The 18,221-nt window shown below is 39.7% G+C and overlaps 1 protein-coding gene across 2 annotated transcripts; it reads left to right on the forward strand.

The window, feature by feature from the left end:
• Positions 1–693: 693 nt before the first annotated feature.
• On the forward strand, positions 694–17,967 carry tmod1 (tropomodulin 1). Of its 2 annotated transcripts, XM_088302158.1 has the most exons (13): positions 694–1,018; positions 2,759–2,787; positions 2,873–2,962; positions 3,583–3,717; positions 7,808–7,964; positions 8,868–8,984; positions 10,360–10,449; positions 11,089–11,219; positions 11,330–11,437; positions 11,773–11,916; positions 13,138–13,282; positions 14,072–14,171; positions 15,560–17,967. In XM_088302158.1, exons 4-13 carry the CDS (start codon positions 3,595–3,597, stop codon positions 15,576–15,578), a joined length of 1,134 nt encoding a protein of 377 aa, XP_088158284.1. In that variant the 5' UTR covers positions 694–1,018; positions 2,759–2,787; positions 2,873–2,962; positions 3,583–3,594; the 3' UTR covers positions 15,579–17,967. The 2 variants fall into 2 exon arrangements, with proteins under 2 accessions (XP_088158284.1, XP_088158285.1); XM_088302159.1 differs by lacking the exon at positions 14,072–14,171.
• Positions 17,968–18,221: the final 254 nt, after the last annotated feature.

Consider the following 18,221-nt stretch of genomic DNA (forward strand, 5'->3'; position numbering starts at 1 on the left):
TTTTGAGATACTAGTGACCTGACATAAGTTATTTTTCAGAAACAATCTGTCATTGAGCTGACTCTTTGAGAAAATTTCAAGCATCGTGTGACGTTGATCAACTCGATTCAACGCGCGTCACAATAAGCATTTTGGCAAAAAAATGAGCAATTCATCAAAAATTAGGTGTCTAGCTGTTTAATGCCACTGGTAATTTAACTTTACTGTCACCAAGAGCAGAAACTTTCACGTTGCGTATTAAAAACAACACTGCCTTCTTAGGAAAGTGCACTTTCACGGCTGCCAGGATGGCCGAGTGGTCTAAGGCGCCGCGTTCAGGACCCAGTCTCCCCAGGAGGCCTGGGTTCGAATCTCGAATTTCCCCATTGTGGGACTAATAAAGGCATTATTATTATTATTATATTTGTTCAATGCTAACTAACAAGACGCCATGACATGCTAATGTTTAGCATTGATCCTTGCTAGCGGTTTTTGATTTCTGATGTTATGGGTTACGAGCGTGGTTCTGGAATGCGTTTTTAAATTGAATGTGTGTGTTACGCAAGACAGTCTCTCCTAGAATTTTTTTCATCCATATTAACAATAACTTTTTTTTCCTCGCAAAACGCGCAGCCCGTGTAAATGAGGCCGAGAGAGAGAGAGCGTCATTCACAGGAGTGACAGTGCAGCCTGCATGGGGGTCGGTGGGCGTGGCTTATGGCGAGAGGAGCTCCTCTCGGCTTTGCCCTTTACGGGAGACGACTTTGAGCCTCCTCAAAGCCCCAACTGCAACTTAGCTTCGGGGGAGGCAACTTTAGTGAGTCCGCTCCATTCTGCCCCAATTCTCGGTGTTCTTGACCGCGGCGTATGGACTGTGTCTTGTCGAGGGGGCTTGTGTTCGATCCCCGCTTCCTGTAGCCATTGAGAGGCTGCCTGCATTGGCCTGTCCACGCCGCTCTGAGGGAACCATATCTGGTCAAAGTATTCGGTGCTGCTGTCACCCAGCCGGACGGTCCGGCTATAAATAGCGCTGCTGGAGGTACGTAAATACATGCAAAATAATATTGCTGCCTGTGGAAGACTTGACTTGAGTAAAGTTACTACTGAGGCGAATGTACTGTGCTAGTTAAAACACATTTGCTCATTGCAGTCTGTGGTTTTTTATTTGATAGGATGCGAGTTCCCTTCCATTGGGGGGCCCTCTGTATTAAAATGTGACTTACATCTCATTTTGTTTCACACTGCACCCTTGCAAATCAATGCACATGCAAAAAAACATACTAGAGTTGTCCTCAGCCAAGTGTTAAATAGACCAGTACAAACATCTTGCATAATTAGGATCAGTCAACAAGTGCCGCGAGATGCAACAGTTGTCTGATGGCATGTTGGCCATCAGTTCTTCTGTGACCTACATAATATGTGTGCACAACATACTGGAGATGTATGACCTTTGCAGCATGCAAGGTCGGACTTTTCTGCTCACTTTGGATTCATCTGTGTACACGCAAAAGTACAGTTTTGTTAAAGTTCTAGCAACTTCCAAGTTTTCAATTTTCCAATTATGATGTTAACATTAAACCTTTAAAGCCTTTCTATACAAGTGTTGTATCATAAAGATAGAATAAAGTAAAATGACTCACCCACCGCCACTTTTATGATAACGCTGTTCATGTACCCGTACAGAACTGACTAGCATACATGATTTGAAGTGAAATGTGCCAATTACAGCTATTGTTTAAATACCGGAGATAGAATGTGCACTTTTTGAAATGTTCCATAGCAGCTATGAAATATACAAAACTCTAATGTCAACAATCTCATGTTCCCCATCTGCTCGCATGTACAGTAAGTGTGCATGAAGCTGACATCATGCGCTGTGACTGTCTGAAGACACTGAGCAGGATTCATCTGCTCAACAGTTTAACAACAAGTCCTGCTGCTCGCTCTGTTTTTATTCGCTGATTTATTAGCTGTGAAGACTTTCTGGCTACTCTTATGATATCTTTACAGGCCAATGTCTTGTCGTTGATAAACAATCGGTTGATTTTGCATGAATGCACACTACTACGTTGACAGAAAATACATCATTTTTACCTGATGTTTATTTGGTCTTTAAAACGTTATTTCGTGCATTGTACCCCAATTTGCATTTGCGTAACACTCTACATTGCAGACTAGTAGTCCAGTCTTTTTATGACTATTTTTTTAAATTTCAGCATCAGCTGTATGTCTTGCTCGCTCAGTGTCGTCCTAACTAAGCAGAAGCTTTGGGAAAGCTGCATTAAAAACAGCCCCCCGGCTCTGTTTGCTATTTACAGAGCATCTCTGGAGCGACAGAGATTATTTGGCTTATGTTTATTTTTTTCAAGAAGAAAAGCATGTGTAGATTTACTGTTTATAAGAAAGCGACAGAAGATTGACGTCTATTTGGACAGAGGCAGTCATTAAAAACATACCACCCGTCCTCCTGTTGTAGTGACAATCTTTAGTCGTAAGGTGGTCTTTTCATTCAATCCTTACACACAATTAAACTATATGCAAAGGCACTACTAATAAAATAATAATTTGAATGCCCTTCTTCTGATGTCAAATTACTATTGTCAACAGTTGCCTTATCAGCTTCTTGTTAATGTAAGCACAGAAGCCTGATAGCTACCGGGATTTCAAATGTGTTTTAACGGCGATTGTGAGAACTAATTAGACAAAGATCTAAACATTGGTAAAATGAAGAAAAAAAAAGACTGATAATAAATCCTGAACCCTTTCTGCCTCTCCGTAGGTCAATACAGTCTCGATCTGCATCAAACGGTAACGATTAGTTCATTTCATATTCTGCTTGACTAGCTGAGTAATAAGTGCATTTTCATTCCAACTGGTTTGTTTCCATACATAGCTATTATTCTTCAGCCTTCACAACGGATGCAGAGTTGTCCCAGCTGCTCAGCTGACATATTGTATTTCTCATTCGAAGGCCTTTACTAAGGTAAGATAACAGCCCCCCTCCGTCTGTTCTGTTAGCTTCATTGCTTCTGGACTATAAATCACACATTACTGAATAAGCAACTTTGGATTTTTTTTCTTTTCCACGGAGAAAAAAAAAAAAAGTTTAGGTAGTTGTGTAATAACACATTATATAAAGTAAAAAATTTTAAACTTACATTTTTGCTGTTTTTTTTTTTCATATTTTAGCTTTAACATTTTGAATGTTCCAATTATCATATAGAATGTAAAATGGAAAAAGTAGTCATTTGGTATAGCCTCGCGGGCCAAATATAATTACAGTGTGGGCCAAATTTGGCCCGCGGGCCAGAGTTTGACACCTATGATGGAGACCATCAGAATTTGCCACTTGTTTCTCAGTAGAATTCGCGAAGCAAACGATGCGCCGCAAAAGCCCGATGACAAAATTGGTCCTGTCACACCCACCGGTGTCACGCACTCGCCAAACGTCACAACAAATTTGAGGTTGAATTACAGCTCTGTACCAAATATAAAAGAAACATTGGAAATAAAAAAAAACAAAAAACTAATGTCTCGACTAAAAGCACACGTTTAAAATGGCCTCGGTGAATGTCATCGTGACCTTGGTGTTTGTTTTTGCAGGTGTGTGGCATCATGTCGGTGTTGAGGAAGGAGATGGAGAAGTACAGAGACATCGACGAGGACGAGCTGCTCATGAAGCTCTCCGAGGAGGAGCTGCAGCGGTTAGAAGATGAACTGGAGGAGCTGGACCCTGATGTAAGTTTACGTTCCGCCAGTGTGCTGCTGGTGTCACCGTAGAGTTATGCAGTCTCGTTGCGGAGCACACTGACTTAACGTATTAGCATCACCTACAGCTCTGTTATTGCGATGGCTCATCGTGTTTAAGATGTTGTCGTGTGCAGTGTGTGGGACCATTAGTTATGTGGTTAGTGAGGTGCGTTCAATGGTTGACAGTGAATTGACTGAGGCAATAGCCAAATAAGCATGTGTTGTAATCAAATCAAACAGTGAGCTCATGTTTATCGCGGCAGTAGGTGGATACAAAGTGCTCTTAAGTCGAATGAATTAAAAACATAAAAGACAGTAAACACCTTAAAACACTAAAACAATCGAACTATGGAAAAAAAAAAACATTTTAAGATGCGTTTTCAAAAATACTGTATAAAAACTAAAAAAATCAAAATAATTTTGCAATGCTTTTTGTGCTGATACCAAGTATAGATACGTCGATGGAGTATTGATACTTTTGATACCATGTTGAGTTCTGTGATTGAAGTTTTTTTTTTCTATCTTGCGCTCCTGTGTGTCAGGAACAGTTACTGGAACGGTTGATGCACTTTTTAATAAATGTCAAATTTACACTTTAGTTATAACGTTGGGAACACGTGCCTCTATTTTTTCAAAACTTATTTGAAGGTTAATACTTGATAATATTTAAGTATCGCGATATGTATCAAATCGCCACCCAAGTATCGGGAACCGAATCGGGTCGTGACAAAAGTGTATTGTTGATATAATGATATAATTCAGAAGCCTATACAGCAGGGGTGGGCAAACTTTTTTGATTGGCGGGCCACAAACGGTGCTAAAATTTGACAGAGGGGCCGGACCAGGAGCAGATGGATGGAGTGTTTTGGTCACCTCACCTCATGGGAGAAAAAAAATACATTGAAAGTGAACAAAAGCATTACAACAATATATAGGTCTTTGAAAAACCACAGTATTTAGAAAATAAAACATGAACAAAGTTGATTCATTAAATTTTTTTCAAGTTCGGATTAAAACATTTAACGGGCTGCATGTGGCCGTAGTTTGCCCACACTTGCTATACAGGCTAGCAGAAATTAGCATAATTGTTCCAGGAAATCCCACTCATTTTTTGATCTTAGGGTTAAAAGGAATTTGTAATAAGCAAGAAAGCAATGTATAACTCCTGCAAGTCGTTAATAAATGGGTTACAATATGACATTATTATTTCATCAACACCAGTACAGCACACTGCGGCGCCTTTGACCATCGTCAACCACAGCATAACCAACTTCACTCATGGTGTCACTGGTGCTGCACAAATTGCCTCCATTGAATCAGAAATGAGGCCAGTAAAATGGACTTTCTGTATGTAGCCTGCGATTAGGATGAAGCTCACCAGTGAACCTACTGGGGACAAGCGGTAGAGCAGACACATGTCGGACGTCCAATCTTTGGCATACTTGATGTCATCCACTCAGTGATCTATCATGAGTCCAAGCGCTGACAGCAGCTGTGATCGTCTCCTTGATCCTAAAAGAGGACAAGAGGAGGATGACACTAAGGCTATCGTTGGTCGTGCATGTGCGCGCGTTTGGGTCCCAGAGACTCATGCCAGGGCTGTCTGGCCCAGAGGGACTTTTATGACGCAAACATGGAGAGTCAGAGTGTGCGTGCGTACCTTTTTTTGCGCCTGTTTACGAGCACAGCCCATTGCAGAACAGTAAAGTGCCCGTTTGCTCTGAAAAGGACGACAGCCTTCCCAGCAGGTCTGCCTACGGCTATTCCTGGAAGACTTTGGCAAGTTGTTTTAGAATTAGGACAACTTTAGAGGCCGATATATTTAATATGATTTAACATTTGTCCGTAACGTCTTCATAGTTCAGCCTTAAAAGGGAAGTCGACCCTAAAATGAGTTTTTTTCTATGGAGCCTCACTAGTCTAAATTTGATATTGGGTTTGTTGAATATGAGTTAAGCAGCAAAATCAACACGTTTTTTTATTCATCACAGGCGGCAGCCATTTTGTCCTTTGCTGTTCTCTGAAAATGACATCACAGTTGCTCAAGGTTTAGGTCACGCCATACTACAATAAAGTGTAATTGCACATCCACTCCAGTAGTTGGCAGTGCCGCTCTCCTTGTGCGCAGCGAGTATTAACTACAGTGTAGGTTTTTTAGGGGGGGGTTTTTTGGCAATGAAAATGCTATTATTTATAGTTGTTTATTTATAGAGTGGGTGGTGGGGGGCCGCAAATTGTCTTCTTCTTGCTAGGGGGGGCGTAACAGAAAATAATTGAGAAGCACTGCGTTAAACTTTGACCATCATTAAACCTTTATTGACAGTTAAAAAAAACAAGTTGATCTTTTAGATGATCACCGAGCGGAGGTCTCTTTAGATTTGCTGACATCTCTCATGATAACGTTTTGCTATTTTATCCACACTCTGTAACTTTTGAGACATTCAACCGGACGCATTAGTTGCTGTCCATAAAAATCATTTAACGCAGTATGCATCTTGTATTACACCAAGTGTAAATAATACCTGTGCCCTTTGGAAGTGAAAATAGAAGAAAATGTCAAGTTGGTCATTACACAACAACTTGAATCTTCTGCAAAGACTTACTCGATACTGGCGTGTGTCTGTTGGAATTTTTAACGCCGGCCTCTGCACATGAGTTGTTGTCATGTTTTGATGTCAGCTAAGAAGAGTGAGTGCCACTAAGCCCCGAGTCTCTCCAACTGAGCCGGTCAGTAGCTGCTGTGTGAATGCTTACCAGATGAGGTACTGAGGTGCCATGTTTAAGAGAAAAGCAGAGATGGAAGTCGCAGTCATAGTGAAGAGAGGACAACTGGGTCTCACGCGGGTTAAAAATAACACAGTTAGCGCGGAGCTCAATGTAAGAGACATGTTCGCTGTGATGTAACTGTGATATGAGAAGCCTGGCAGTGTCAGTGTGATATACACCTCATCTTTCTTTCCTCTCAATGCTGCTATGTGGGCCGTGAGAATATGTTTGAAGGCCCACTGGAATGAAATGGCTGTGATTTTTGTTCATTATTGTGATCTTTGTGCTTTTGAGTAAGTAGAGAGGGAGGCCGACGGCAGCTTGAAAAGGCTGGATGAGTCATGAGGAGAGAGAGAGAGTGAGGCCAGAGAGTGTTGAGAGCGAAGATAAGATATGAGGCTAAAAGCAGAGCTTGGAAGAGCTTGATTTTGAATGGGCCTTTAAGTTAAAAATAACTTGGGGAGCAGCAAAGCTGTGAGAAATTTCTCAGCCCACAGTTCTGCATGTGTATACGGAATAAAATCACTGATCCAATTCTAGAGGTTTATAAAAAAAAAAAAAAAAGGCTTTTCCAGAGATAACAATGCTTCTATTTTGATTGAGTAAGAGATTTAAGAGATTTAATTAATTTATTTATTTTTTTATAATTTATGAACATTTTTAAAGTACATTTCATCATGTACAAAATATGAACAATTCACAGTCATGATAGTGACAGAATGGCACAGGCAGCAGCTAAATCTTATTTAAGTCTGGTCAGTTGTATCGTTGCAAAAAAAGTTTTTTTTTTTTTTAAACAAATATTATGTCCCAAATTTTCCGATGTATATTCGCGTCATTCCAATATTTCACTCTGACAACACATCTTCTTTTAATTATTTTTTTTCCCCAATACATTTATTATTATAGAACTGTTATTCTGACATTGGATTTATTTATTTTTTTTTTTTGCCTCTCATGTTTAGAAACCCAAAAATATGGGAACCATCGCTTTTATTGATGCATTTTACTCACTACACTACTACAAATATCTGCCACAATAAGAAATATCGTACTGAAAGTTTATTAACTCTCAGTGCAGTGTCAAAGAAATGGTCAAAACCTTGAAGGGCAAACCTTTCCAATCCTAAAGTGTAACAATCTTAACACAATGTGTAAAATGAGTTGAGCCGACAGCTCTCAAGTTTAAAAGACTTGAAAGGCATTCTGGTGAACAAAGACAGTAATTAACTTAAAGATTTTAGTGTTACAACAAAAAAATATTGTCCCATTGCCAATGTTTTAATTGATGTGCATTCCCATTACTGACTAGAATGCTCTGTTGCCTGCCGGGATGCGCCAGAAAGACCAGACCAAGAAAGCGCCCACAGGAACGTTCCAGAGAGACGACCTGCTGGCCCACCTGGAGAAACAAGCCAAAGAACATCCGGACAGGGAAGACTTGGTGCCCTTCACTGGGGAAAAGAGAGGTAAACCTGCTACGTGTTTATTGATTGCACTGGAGATGTTCAAAGGATTGTGGCTCCCGTGGGAACTTTAATGAAATGTTATCAAATGGCTCTTAAGTTTTCTTCTTCAGAGAGCCGCTCATTACAAAGTTGAGGGAAACGCCATCCATCCATCCCATCTTGTCGCTAACGGTATTTTTTTATGAAACGGTCACATTTTTCCTCTTCGCTGCCAAGCGGCCCGTGTTTACATGGCAGTCCAAACATGAGGTGGCAGTGGCTGAACACGCAGCAGAGCAGAGTGTGACGTTAGACAGACTGGGCTACAAACACGCACACACAAATGTCTATAAACTTTCGAAGTGTCAGCAACAAGATGTCAGAAGCTCACAAGACTCAGCTTTGATATTGCAGCTGCTGATACGTCATATATATTTTGTTTTCTTATCTTATATCAGAGTTAAAATTAAACCGGCCATTTTTGAAAGCTTATCCTTTTCATATGATGATTTGAGACGATGTGACTGGTCACTTTTCAAATCCAGGACTCATTTTGACAACCAACCGTTCACAATCACAACTACAGGAAATTTAGAATAATCTCCGACCGAGTTCATATTTTTTTGTCGTTATTTCCTCATTATATATACACAAATATTTAAAAAAAAAATATATAATTTTTTTTCTTTGCAGATGCAGCCCCTTTAAATGAAAAATCCGCCTTTTAGCCAGTGCATTTTGTTTTTGTCCCTCCTTGTGTTTTTTTTTGTTTTTTTCTTGCCTGCGTTTTCCCCGCAATTGTACTTCCTCCCACATTTCCAACATACGCATTTCAGGTTAAATCCTAAAAACTCCAATGTTCATCGGTGTAAATGTGCGTGTGACTGAGGGCAAAATGTTGATGAACATGCTTTCCTTTTGCAGGGAAGGCCTGGGTGCCTAAAAAGATGGTGGACCCCATTATGGAGAACGTAACCTTGGAGCCTGAGCTTGAAGAAGCGCTTGCCAGTGCTACTGATGCTGAGCTTTGCGATATAGCGGGTAACAACATCCGTTTGCTTCCTGTCAACACGATGGAGCTTTAGATTCGAGCGCACTGTATTTGTTTTTCTCACGCCTCTAATTTAAATGCGGTATTTCACATGATTAATGCTATTTAATTGACTTTACTAATCAGTATAAACCTCATCGCGACCTCCCATACTAGCACCAGATCTTCATCTTCTCAACTCCTCTCCTTTCCCTCTTAGTGTTCTGTCCATCATTCCACCACCCCTCCTCTTCATCACCCCCTCACTTCCTTCACCTCTGCTGGATCATTGTTAGCTGCGCACCAGACAGGGTATATGCAGTTCGCTTGCATGTGTTTGCATGAAAAGGATAAAGATGCTGCTCGGGCTCGGCACAGATTATTGTGATTGTGCACATGGTTACTAAATCAAATCTACGCATGCTATTTACTAGTGATGGGAAAATGAAGCTTCAAGATGCTTCATGAACCAGTTGTTGTGTTTGCTTGACTCTTCGAGATAACACTTTTGGTTTAAAGAAAGGGGTTTAAGAAATGGCGAGTCAGTGTGCTTTCGGCACTGTGTTGAAAAGAGAGGAGTCGATTAACACAACTGGTTCATGGAGCTTCTTGAAGCTTCGTTTGCTCATCACTGCTATTTACAACTATGGAAGATTATTGCCAGGATTTTTTTTTAACTGCACAATCCTCTATCAGGTGTTTCTTCATTTGTGTCCCTATCATCTTACTTTATTAAGCGACCAACATTTTTACATTCACATTTGCATTAAGTTATAGGCAAATTGGATTAGACAATGGGGCACAGAAACATTTTTAGGTGGTGTAAGTAAGTAGAAATCTAGTTGGAAATGGGGCTCAATGCATACATCTCATCACATTTTTCTTATTCAATGCCGCTTGGACTAAGGTTAGTTCATTTGCCTGTTCATTTATAATAATAATAATAATAATAATAATAATAATTATTATTATTATTACTATTATTAATTAATAGTATAATTATATAATAATATAATCATAATTAATAATTGTTAAATATTGCTAATAATAAATAATAATAATTATTATTTTTATTATTATTATTATTATTATTATTATTATTATTTCACTTCACAAAGTGTTTCATCAACCAATCACTAGAGGGTAAAGTCAGCATAGATTCTATCATGCTGTTTGTAGTGTGAACTATAAACCGTACAGGAACTGCAAGCCCATGTGACTTACTTGTAACTATGCATGTGTCTTTCCATCCTCATTTCGCATGGTGGTCAAGTGAGCAGCATTTTGTATGACTCCTCCCTTGTGTTCATGTTTGTTATATTTTATTTGTTCCTGCTGACCATTTGACATTGACGACCTCCATTCTACGGTCCTTTCCTTTCCCAGCCATCCTGGGCATGCACACGCTGATGAGTAATCAGCAGTACTATGAAGCTCTGGCAAGCAGCACCATCGTCAACAAGCAAGGACTTAACAGTATGTAACACACACATAAACACAATTTGATATGTTGCTCCAAAACCAAATGACAGGTCAAGGTAAATAATATTTATTGAGCGACGTAGACAACTCATTTCAATAAAATGTCTCCCGAGCCAGGAGAACTGTTGGAGCGAGTTCACATGGTTCTCCGGCTCATGAAATAAGCCCCAGTTGGGCATTACATAGCAAACTTTCATTCCTTCAAGAACTGTGGATGCCCCTGGCACACCACTTTCCTTTTTTCCCCCTGTAAATACTACAATCCAACCTGTTTATTTTCTTATTTTATGTCCTATTTTAAATACCAGTTATACTGCTGTAATTACACTTTTCACCTCAGTTTGATGTGGTCGCTCATTCATCAACATGTCAACTGACTGTGGGAAACTGTACTATGACCATTAATAGTACAGAATGCTATGCTTTGTTTGGCACATACTGGATATAATTTCCAAGACAAATAATAATCGTGTAGTTGCCTGGAGACTCCAATAATGTATTCGCTAAAAATTCACTATTCGTGAATTCACCTATTTTCTATTCTTATGTAATCTGGTTTCAGTTACTCGCTGAAAAACGAAACTATTTTCAGTTGTCGGCATTTTTTGTGTAGTAACTATAACTGTGTGGCAGGTGTGATCCAGTCTACCCAGTACAAACCAGTTCCCGATGAGGAGCCCAATTCAACTGACGTGGAGGACACTCTCATAAGACTAAAAAGAAATGACCCTGAGCTTGTGGAGGTCAACCTCAACAACATTAAGGTATCAAAGTGTGTCTCTGTATCCGTGCTCATGTCCAGTGTTTTACGATTAATTATTAATTAATTGAATGTTCCCACGTGGTTCTGCTTTTTATTTCTTTTTCTTTTAAGAATATTCCCATCCCCACTTTAAAGGCGTACGCAAACGCTCTGATAGAGAACACGGTGGTGGAGAGGTTGAGTATCGTTGGAACCAGAAGCAATGACCCAGTAGCATTTGTAAGTCCATTCTGCTTTTTTTGTTTCCCTTTGAAATATTGTATGGTCCCCCTATTTTATTCATGTAGACGAGTAAATGTGGATTTAATAAGCAAAAAAAAAAAAACATAAAAAGATCCAAAATATATATTTTGAATAAATAGCCTCAGATAAACCCTGATGGATTTAATGTATTAAAATGTGAAATTTCCAAGTGCTGCGGGACCTCTCGGGCACTCGCGCAGTGTTCATGCCTCGATGTGGTACGCAATATGTTGCCTTTTGGAATCCAGAGGCAGGGCGCAATGTGAAAGAACAAAATGGCAATTAATCACGTGCGCTGTGTGCGTTATCAGGCCCTGGCGGAGATGCTCAAGGTTAATACGACACTGAAGAGCCTGAACGTTGAGTCGAACTTCATAACAGGGACTGGAATCCTCGCCCTCATTGAATCACTGCAGTACAACACGACATTACTGGAGCTCAAGATTGACAATCAGGTACTGAACGTGTAAAGCAGTTCGGACAAAAATCAATGTTTATTCACCGATGTGACAATAAAAAATACATAATACTCACCATAGTTGCTGATTAAATGTATTCATTTTCAAGTTGTTCTGACCAGCCAGCAAGAAAGAACCCAAAAATACAGACATCATTGCGGGCCTTCCGAGTTGAATTTGATATCTGATTGGTTGAAGGAACAATTGGCTCGCTGATAATGTTGAAATCTCAAATCTCAGTGTTCCGAATTCTGAATATTTTGTTACCGGCAGTTGCTATGGTTTCCACCGTTGTGGATACGTGGAAAATGTTACTGAAAGGATATTTTGTGCACTTAGTTCACATGGCCCTCGATTAGTCTGATATAACGATATGTATTGTATGTACGGCAACTTAAAAACGTTTTCCGAACCATACAACCCTCCATCATTTATATATTTATTTTGATATATGTTGGATATTGTGTTTGCTTTGTTGCGACGCTAAGACTTTGTCCAGGCATGACTAATTGATTTATGTTGAATGACCATATTTCCCGGACTATAAGGTGCACCAACTATTTTTTGGGGAAAAAAACAAAAAACAAAAAAACAATATACAAGCCGGACCAGGCTGTAATCCGCAGTTTCCTATGTTGTAATGTATGTGACAGATTGTTAAAACTGTGCATTTTAACACAGCAACAACTTTGCTAATTAAAACAGAACAGACCCAAGAGAAGAAAAAAAAAATCAAGATTTATTTAGCGTATTTTCTGAACCATAGCGCACCCCTACCGGTAAAAGAAATACCCACAGAAAAGCCGCATCGTTGTATTAGCCGCATAGTTCAAAATCGAGGAAAAAAATAGCGGCTTATAGTCCGGAAAATACGGTAATCACGGGTTGATCGGTCCTGCCTGTAGAGTTTGGCACAGGAATGAAAACGGTGTCGGTGCAGTTTGCGTGTGTCGGAGTTACAGAGTTTTTCTGTTTCAAGAGTGACTAGCCAGTGCGCTAACATTTTATGAAGCATGTGTTTACATCACCTACAGATACTCTACATGACACAAATTACTCTGTACGTTCCTTGAAAAGGAGTTTTGCTACCAGATATTTTCAGCTGTATTTATCCAATGGATATTTGTATTTTCTCGATCCTAGATTTCCATTCTGCTATTTTAGGGGAAATACTCCAAATAGTTGCTTGAACTAATGATTTGGACCGTTCGTCCTCAGAGCCAGCCATTAGGCAATAAGGTGGAGATGGAGATCGCAAGCATGTTGGAGAAAAACACCACATTGCTGAAGTTCGGCTACCATTTCACCCAGCAGGGCCCGCGCCTCCGCGGCTCCAACGCCATGATGAACAACAATGACCTTGGTAGGAAATTCATAAATTAATACGAGACATCCACACACCAATGCGCAAGATGGACACAACTTTAGTTACGATCCTAAACAGTCGAATATCGTACTTTGTAAAGACAATTCGAAAAATTTTTTTAATTTGCTCGATTGATAAAAGTGAAGTACATTTTAAAATGAAAATGGATTTAAAAACAATTCCTAAATTACTTACTGGTCGTTAAATAAGTGTTCGCCGTTATATTTGGCCAAAGCTGCCACTTTGTCTGCACTTAATCTACCCACTTTTTACTCTGATCAGAAGATAACAGATGAATCAGAGTGATGTCATCAGCCGCTCTGAAAGCTGAGGCGAACCAAAACAAGCGCTTTTTAAATGATGACATCAGCTCTAAAAAAATAAATAAAATAAATAAAGAACAGCGCATGAGGGACGAGTTACCTCATTGCCCATTTGCACTTTCAGTTAATGATTCATTTATAGTTGTTTGACAAACACCGCAGCACAAAAAAAAACACTGGTCAGAGTAACATACGGTGTTATATTACAGCTGTCTCTTCAGTGTTGACGATAAAATGTCATTTCATTCAAAGGGTTGATTAAAACGTTGTCAGCAACGTCCCCGCTAGGTCGAGCAACTACGTCTTGTGTTCTGGAATGTTTAAGAAAATCCAGAAGAATTGCGGCTGAGATGTGTTTATTTCTTTCGATTCAATGTTTAAGGCTTTCGTTTTACAGCTTGTACATGCAACAAAAAGGTTTATTTTCCGGGACATAACTTTAACTCTTGCTCTCGTTTTGAAGCACGGGTTGTCAGGTCGGAGTCTGATGGCTCCTTTACCCTCACTTTGTCCGTCCCTGAGCTGGAACGGGCCTTTGGGAAAAAGTTCAAGTCAAAGACTAAGTAAACACGTGTGCTCCTTCAGACTTGCTTTTCTTCGGATGATAGCTTCCACTTTTGTTCCACGACACTGGAACCTTTCAAAGCCTCCGTTCCTTCTCTTGAGCGCTTTTCAGCACTTTCTTCGCTTGTCCTCAAATCACCTGCTGCTTTACTTCAGCATCAGCTTTTATCAACAAAAATACTTAATTATGATCTTGGATCTTTTAGTTGCTACGAAAAACTACACGGCAACATTTTAAACCAGGTGTGGGCAAACTACGGCCCGGGGGCCACGTGCGGCCCGTTAGACGTGGCCCACCAATCAAAAACTTTGCCCACCCCTGCTTTAAACTATGCATTTACTTTTCTACACCAACACACAAACACATCAAAGATCAAACTGTGTTAATTCAACTGGGGGGGGGCATGAGTAAGATGTGTTTTTAAGGGGAGGTCAAGTCAAAAATATTCTTAAAATAATCTGTTCTATGTGACACCACTAGTCTAAGCACAGTGTTTTGATTAATATTGCATTTATGGAATATGAATTACAGGTTTTTTTTCTCCTCTTCCTTTATTTCAACTTTCCTCTCAGACCACTCCACTGCTGCTGTACTTAAAGGTGAAGAGATGCGACTACAGGGTTCTTATTGATGCTTTTCGAGGCTTGATTTGGGACAAAGAACTTATAATGACTGGGAATTATACACGTTTTTTTTTTTCCAACATCACTAATTAGTTTGATTTTTAGAGCTGAGTACTCAGATTGGGTCAAGTTGTATTTGGTCACAACTTTGAGTTAAAGGAGAAGTCATCCCCCAAATTTTCTTTGCAAGAATATGTTCTATGTAGGCCCACTAGTCGGAACATGGCATTTCGATTCTAATTGTGTTTGTGGAATATGACTTAAGAATTAAAACCCACCCGTTTTTCGCCGACTCAGAGGGCGGCCATTTTGTCACTTCTGTCAGCTGAAAATCACAGTTGCGCAGGGCTCAGATAACGACCAATCTTGGCTTCCCTTCAGAAAACAGGTGAGCCATAATTGGTTGTTACCTGAGCCCTGAGCAACTGCGATGTCATTTTCAGTCGACAAAATGGCCGTCCCGTAAGATGGCTAAAAACGTGGCATTTGCTGCTTAACTGATATTCCACAAACGCTATATTAACAGAATGCCATGTTTAGACTACTGTCGGCAAATAGAACATTTTATTGCAAAGATTTTTGGGAGGGGTTGACTTCCCCGTTAAAATACTGTAATGAAATTGACCTAGAGAAAAAGATGAACCCTGTAGGAGCAAAGGTCCCATTCACTGTATTGCATAATGTCTGCGCTTTCTCGCTCTGTCCTTTTTTTTCCCCCCTCGTGTTGTTCCGGTCCTCTCACATGTCATCTCTCCGTCCACAGTAAGAAAGAGAAGGCTTGAAGGAGGACCCATCCTCCCCAAGTGTCGGACAAATGTGTAAGAAGCACACTGCCCCGCCCCCCCCCCCCGCAACCCTCCAGCCTCCTGTCTTTTGCCTTCCGCTCTCCCTCTTTCAAAAGCCCGCCTCGTGCCCTTGTGACCTCCAGCCGACCTCAAAGGGTCCGACGGCCTCTCCGGATGACCTTGCACATCATCTCCGACATGCAAGTGCAATTCAGGGTTCAGAGAAAACTCTTTTTGGACTTTTTTTAAAAAAAGGTAGATTGTTTGAGGATACAAATGGTGTGATCGACAGTGTCCACCAGAACATCCAGTGCATGTTAAAGGAGAGATAATTGAATGTTTATGTGCTGGGATGTTTGAATTGCGCAAACTTGTAAGCCACACAGTGCTGCCATCTAGAGTCTTTTATTAGCAACTGTAGTGCCTTGACTTTTTGGACTGTTTTCCGAAACAATGGCTTAACAGCCTCCTTTGGCAATCCCTGTTTCTACTGTTGTGTTGAATTTATTTGTATTGTGTGGATGCTGGTTATTAATTTTATTAATAATAGTCGTTTATTGAAAATGACTTGTTTGGACGTTGTTACCGACACGTTCCTCTTCGATCAGCATTACAGGGTAGTTAAATCCCAGCAAGAAGCATTAAACACTCAAAAAAAAAAAAAATCACAATATTCCATGTTCACCTGGTCGTGAATATCTATTCTGAATTATTTTTATCCTCATTATTAAACATAAACAAACTGAGTGTGATTGACTTTACTGTCATACTAAGTAGAACCTCCAAAGTCGAACAACCCAATTGTGGTATAATTTGGAGTTCAGACAGTTTTAATAAAAAAATATGCAGCTTCAAAAAAGGCGGCGCGGTTGGTTATCGACCAATGGAAAGCGGCTCCCCTCATCGATTTAATTTCAAGCACTGGAGAGGGGCCCAGTCGACCTTTCAGAAGTGGAGCCGCGCCACAATTTAGACCTGCTTTTAACTGGTCTAAATTCTGGTCTACTTTCTGTCACTAAATTGTATAGAAAGCACAAAAATGGACGCCCGGTTAATGCCGAGCGTGGGCGCCTATCTACAAAACTAATGGGAAAAATACGAGAAGCTGATGTCGCAAATGCTACAATGGCTAACGACTAGCATAAATTCATTCTTGATGAAATTGTATATTTTTCTATTTCTCAAACAACCTTGTTGACTACTGCATCAGTTTTTTTTTAAAGTGAAACAACCATAAAGATGTGGCCTTACTGCTGACAGACAGAAAGACACTAATTAACACCTTCCTCTACTTTCTCAATTATGTGCCTGCCAGGGGTCTTCAAAGACAAAGTAGTTTAACTTTACTTTAGTTTTTTTTTTTTCATACAGTGTTTATTTTACTTGCTGCATTTGTATGACAGTTATGAATGTTAACGTGTTATCCACTTAAGGTTTTATGCTGATGACATGTTTTTAGTTATTTGATTTCCTTTTGGAAAAAAAAAAAATTAAAATTAGTCCAACACGCCAACAGAGTATCACCGAATGGATTGCGTTCCACTTTGGAGGTTCACATAGCATGAGCACTGATTATGTTACAAACCATCTGAGAATATTTCGCTTTGATTTGTGGATCATGTACACTTAAATTACATAAATGGTAACATTATCCATGCTTCAAGCTGGCACTTCTACCAAACATATATGACGGAGCACCGACTTTGCTCTCATCCAGGTCCTGTTTGTTGTTTTTGTTTCATGAAGTTAAAACTCAAGGTTTAAAATGAGATGCTGGCAGATGATCACAGGCGCACGTAAACTTATAAAAGTGTGGAGTTTTTCACTTAAAGACAAATTTGGCCATAGGACAAACATGAAATTCTGATCATGCAGATACATTTAATTGAGGTAAAGTTTAGTTCAAACAAGCTTTGAAGCAGATGCAGATGAGGTTTTAATTGGACCCTTTGGACATTTTAAGTGTGTCATTGCACTGATCCTGGTTTGATCCTCCAATGTTCTTTTCACCAAACATTGTCTTTGATTACTAACTAGATACCACCGGCACTCGCGACAATGTGGAGCATTTGGGAGCATTTGTACGAGGACGAGGAGGGAAATGCAGCTGCTATCGAGTAAGGGTCAGGAACAAATAGCTTGCTTGCTGAAATTCAAATGAAATATTTATTGCTATTTAAAGGATCTGGAGAAATGGGCAGCTCATGTCATTTACAACAAATGTTAATTATGGATGTAAGCATTTGTAATTGAGTGACGCTTGCGGCCTTGTGTGTCCACTTGTCTCCATCTTATTTAGATTCATGTTTGATTTCGTGTTTTTGTTAGCTAGTTCACATTTTGGTGTGGATGGTGGTTTCTGAAATAAATGTGCCTTGAAATTAAAGTGAGCACCGCGTCGTTATTTGCTTGGAATAGAATTCAGGAGTAATATAGTCAACCAGTTCTGGGGAAACAGTGACCTCTTGTGGAATTGATTATTTTTTTCATATTCTTACTTGTACTATAAAATTCCGTTTGTTCTGATGAGTTATAACGTACGGAACAACCACCAACATTATCATGTAAAAACGTGAAATTTATCATGTAAGAATGTGGAAACTATCATGTAAAAACGTGTAAATAATCATTTAAAAAACG

The sequence above is a fragment of the Idiotropiscis lumnitzeri genome, chromosome 8 (genome assembly GCF_059441095.1).
Source record: "Idiotropiscis lumnitzeri isolate Australia: NSW breed Sydney's pygmy pipehorse chromosome 8, RoL_Ilum_1.0, whole genome shotgun sequence".
Taxonomy (NCBI): domain Eukaryota; kingdom Metazoa; phylum Chordata; class Actinopteri; order Syngnathiformes; family Syngnathidae; genus Idiotropiscis; species Idiotropiscis lumnitzeri.

Coding starts and splice junctions, on each gene's coding strand:
- tmod1 (XM_088302158.1), top strand. CDS start 3,595: ATGTCGGTGTTGAGGAAGGAGATGGAGAAGTACAGAGACATCGACGAG. Junction 8,985..10,359: donor TGAGCTTTGCGATATAGCGG/GTAACAACATCC, acceptor TTCCTTTCCCAG/CCATCCTGGGCATGCACACG. Junction 10,450..11,088: donor CAACAAGCAAGGACTTAACA/GTATGTAACACA, acceptor ACTGTGTGGCAG/GTGTGATCCAGTCTACCCAG.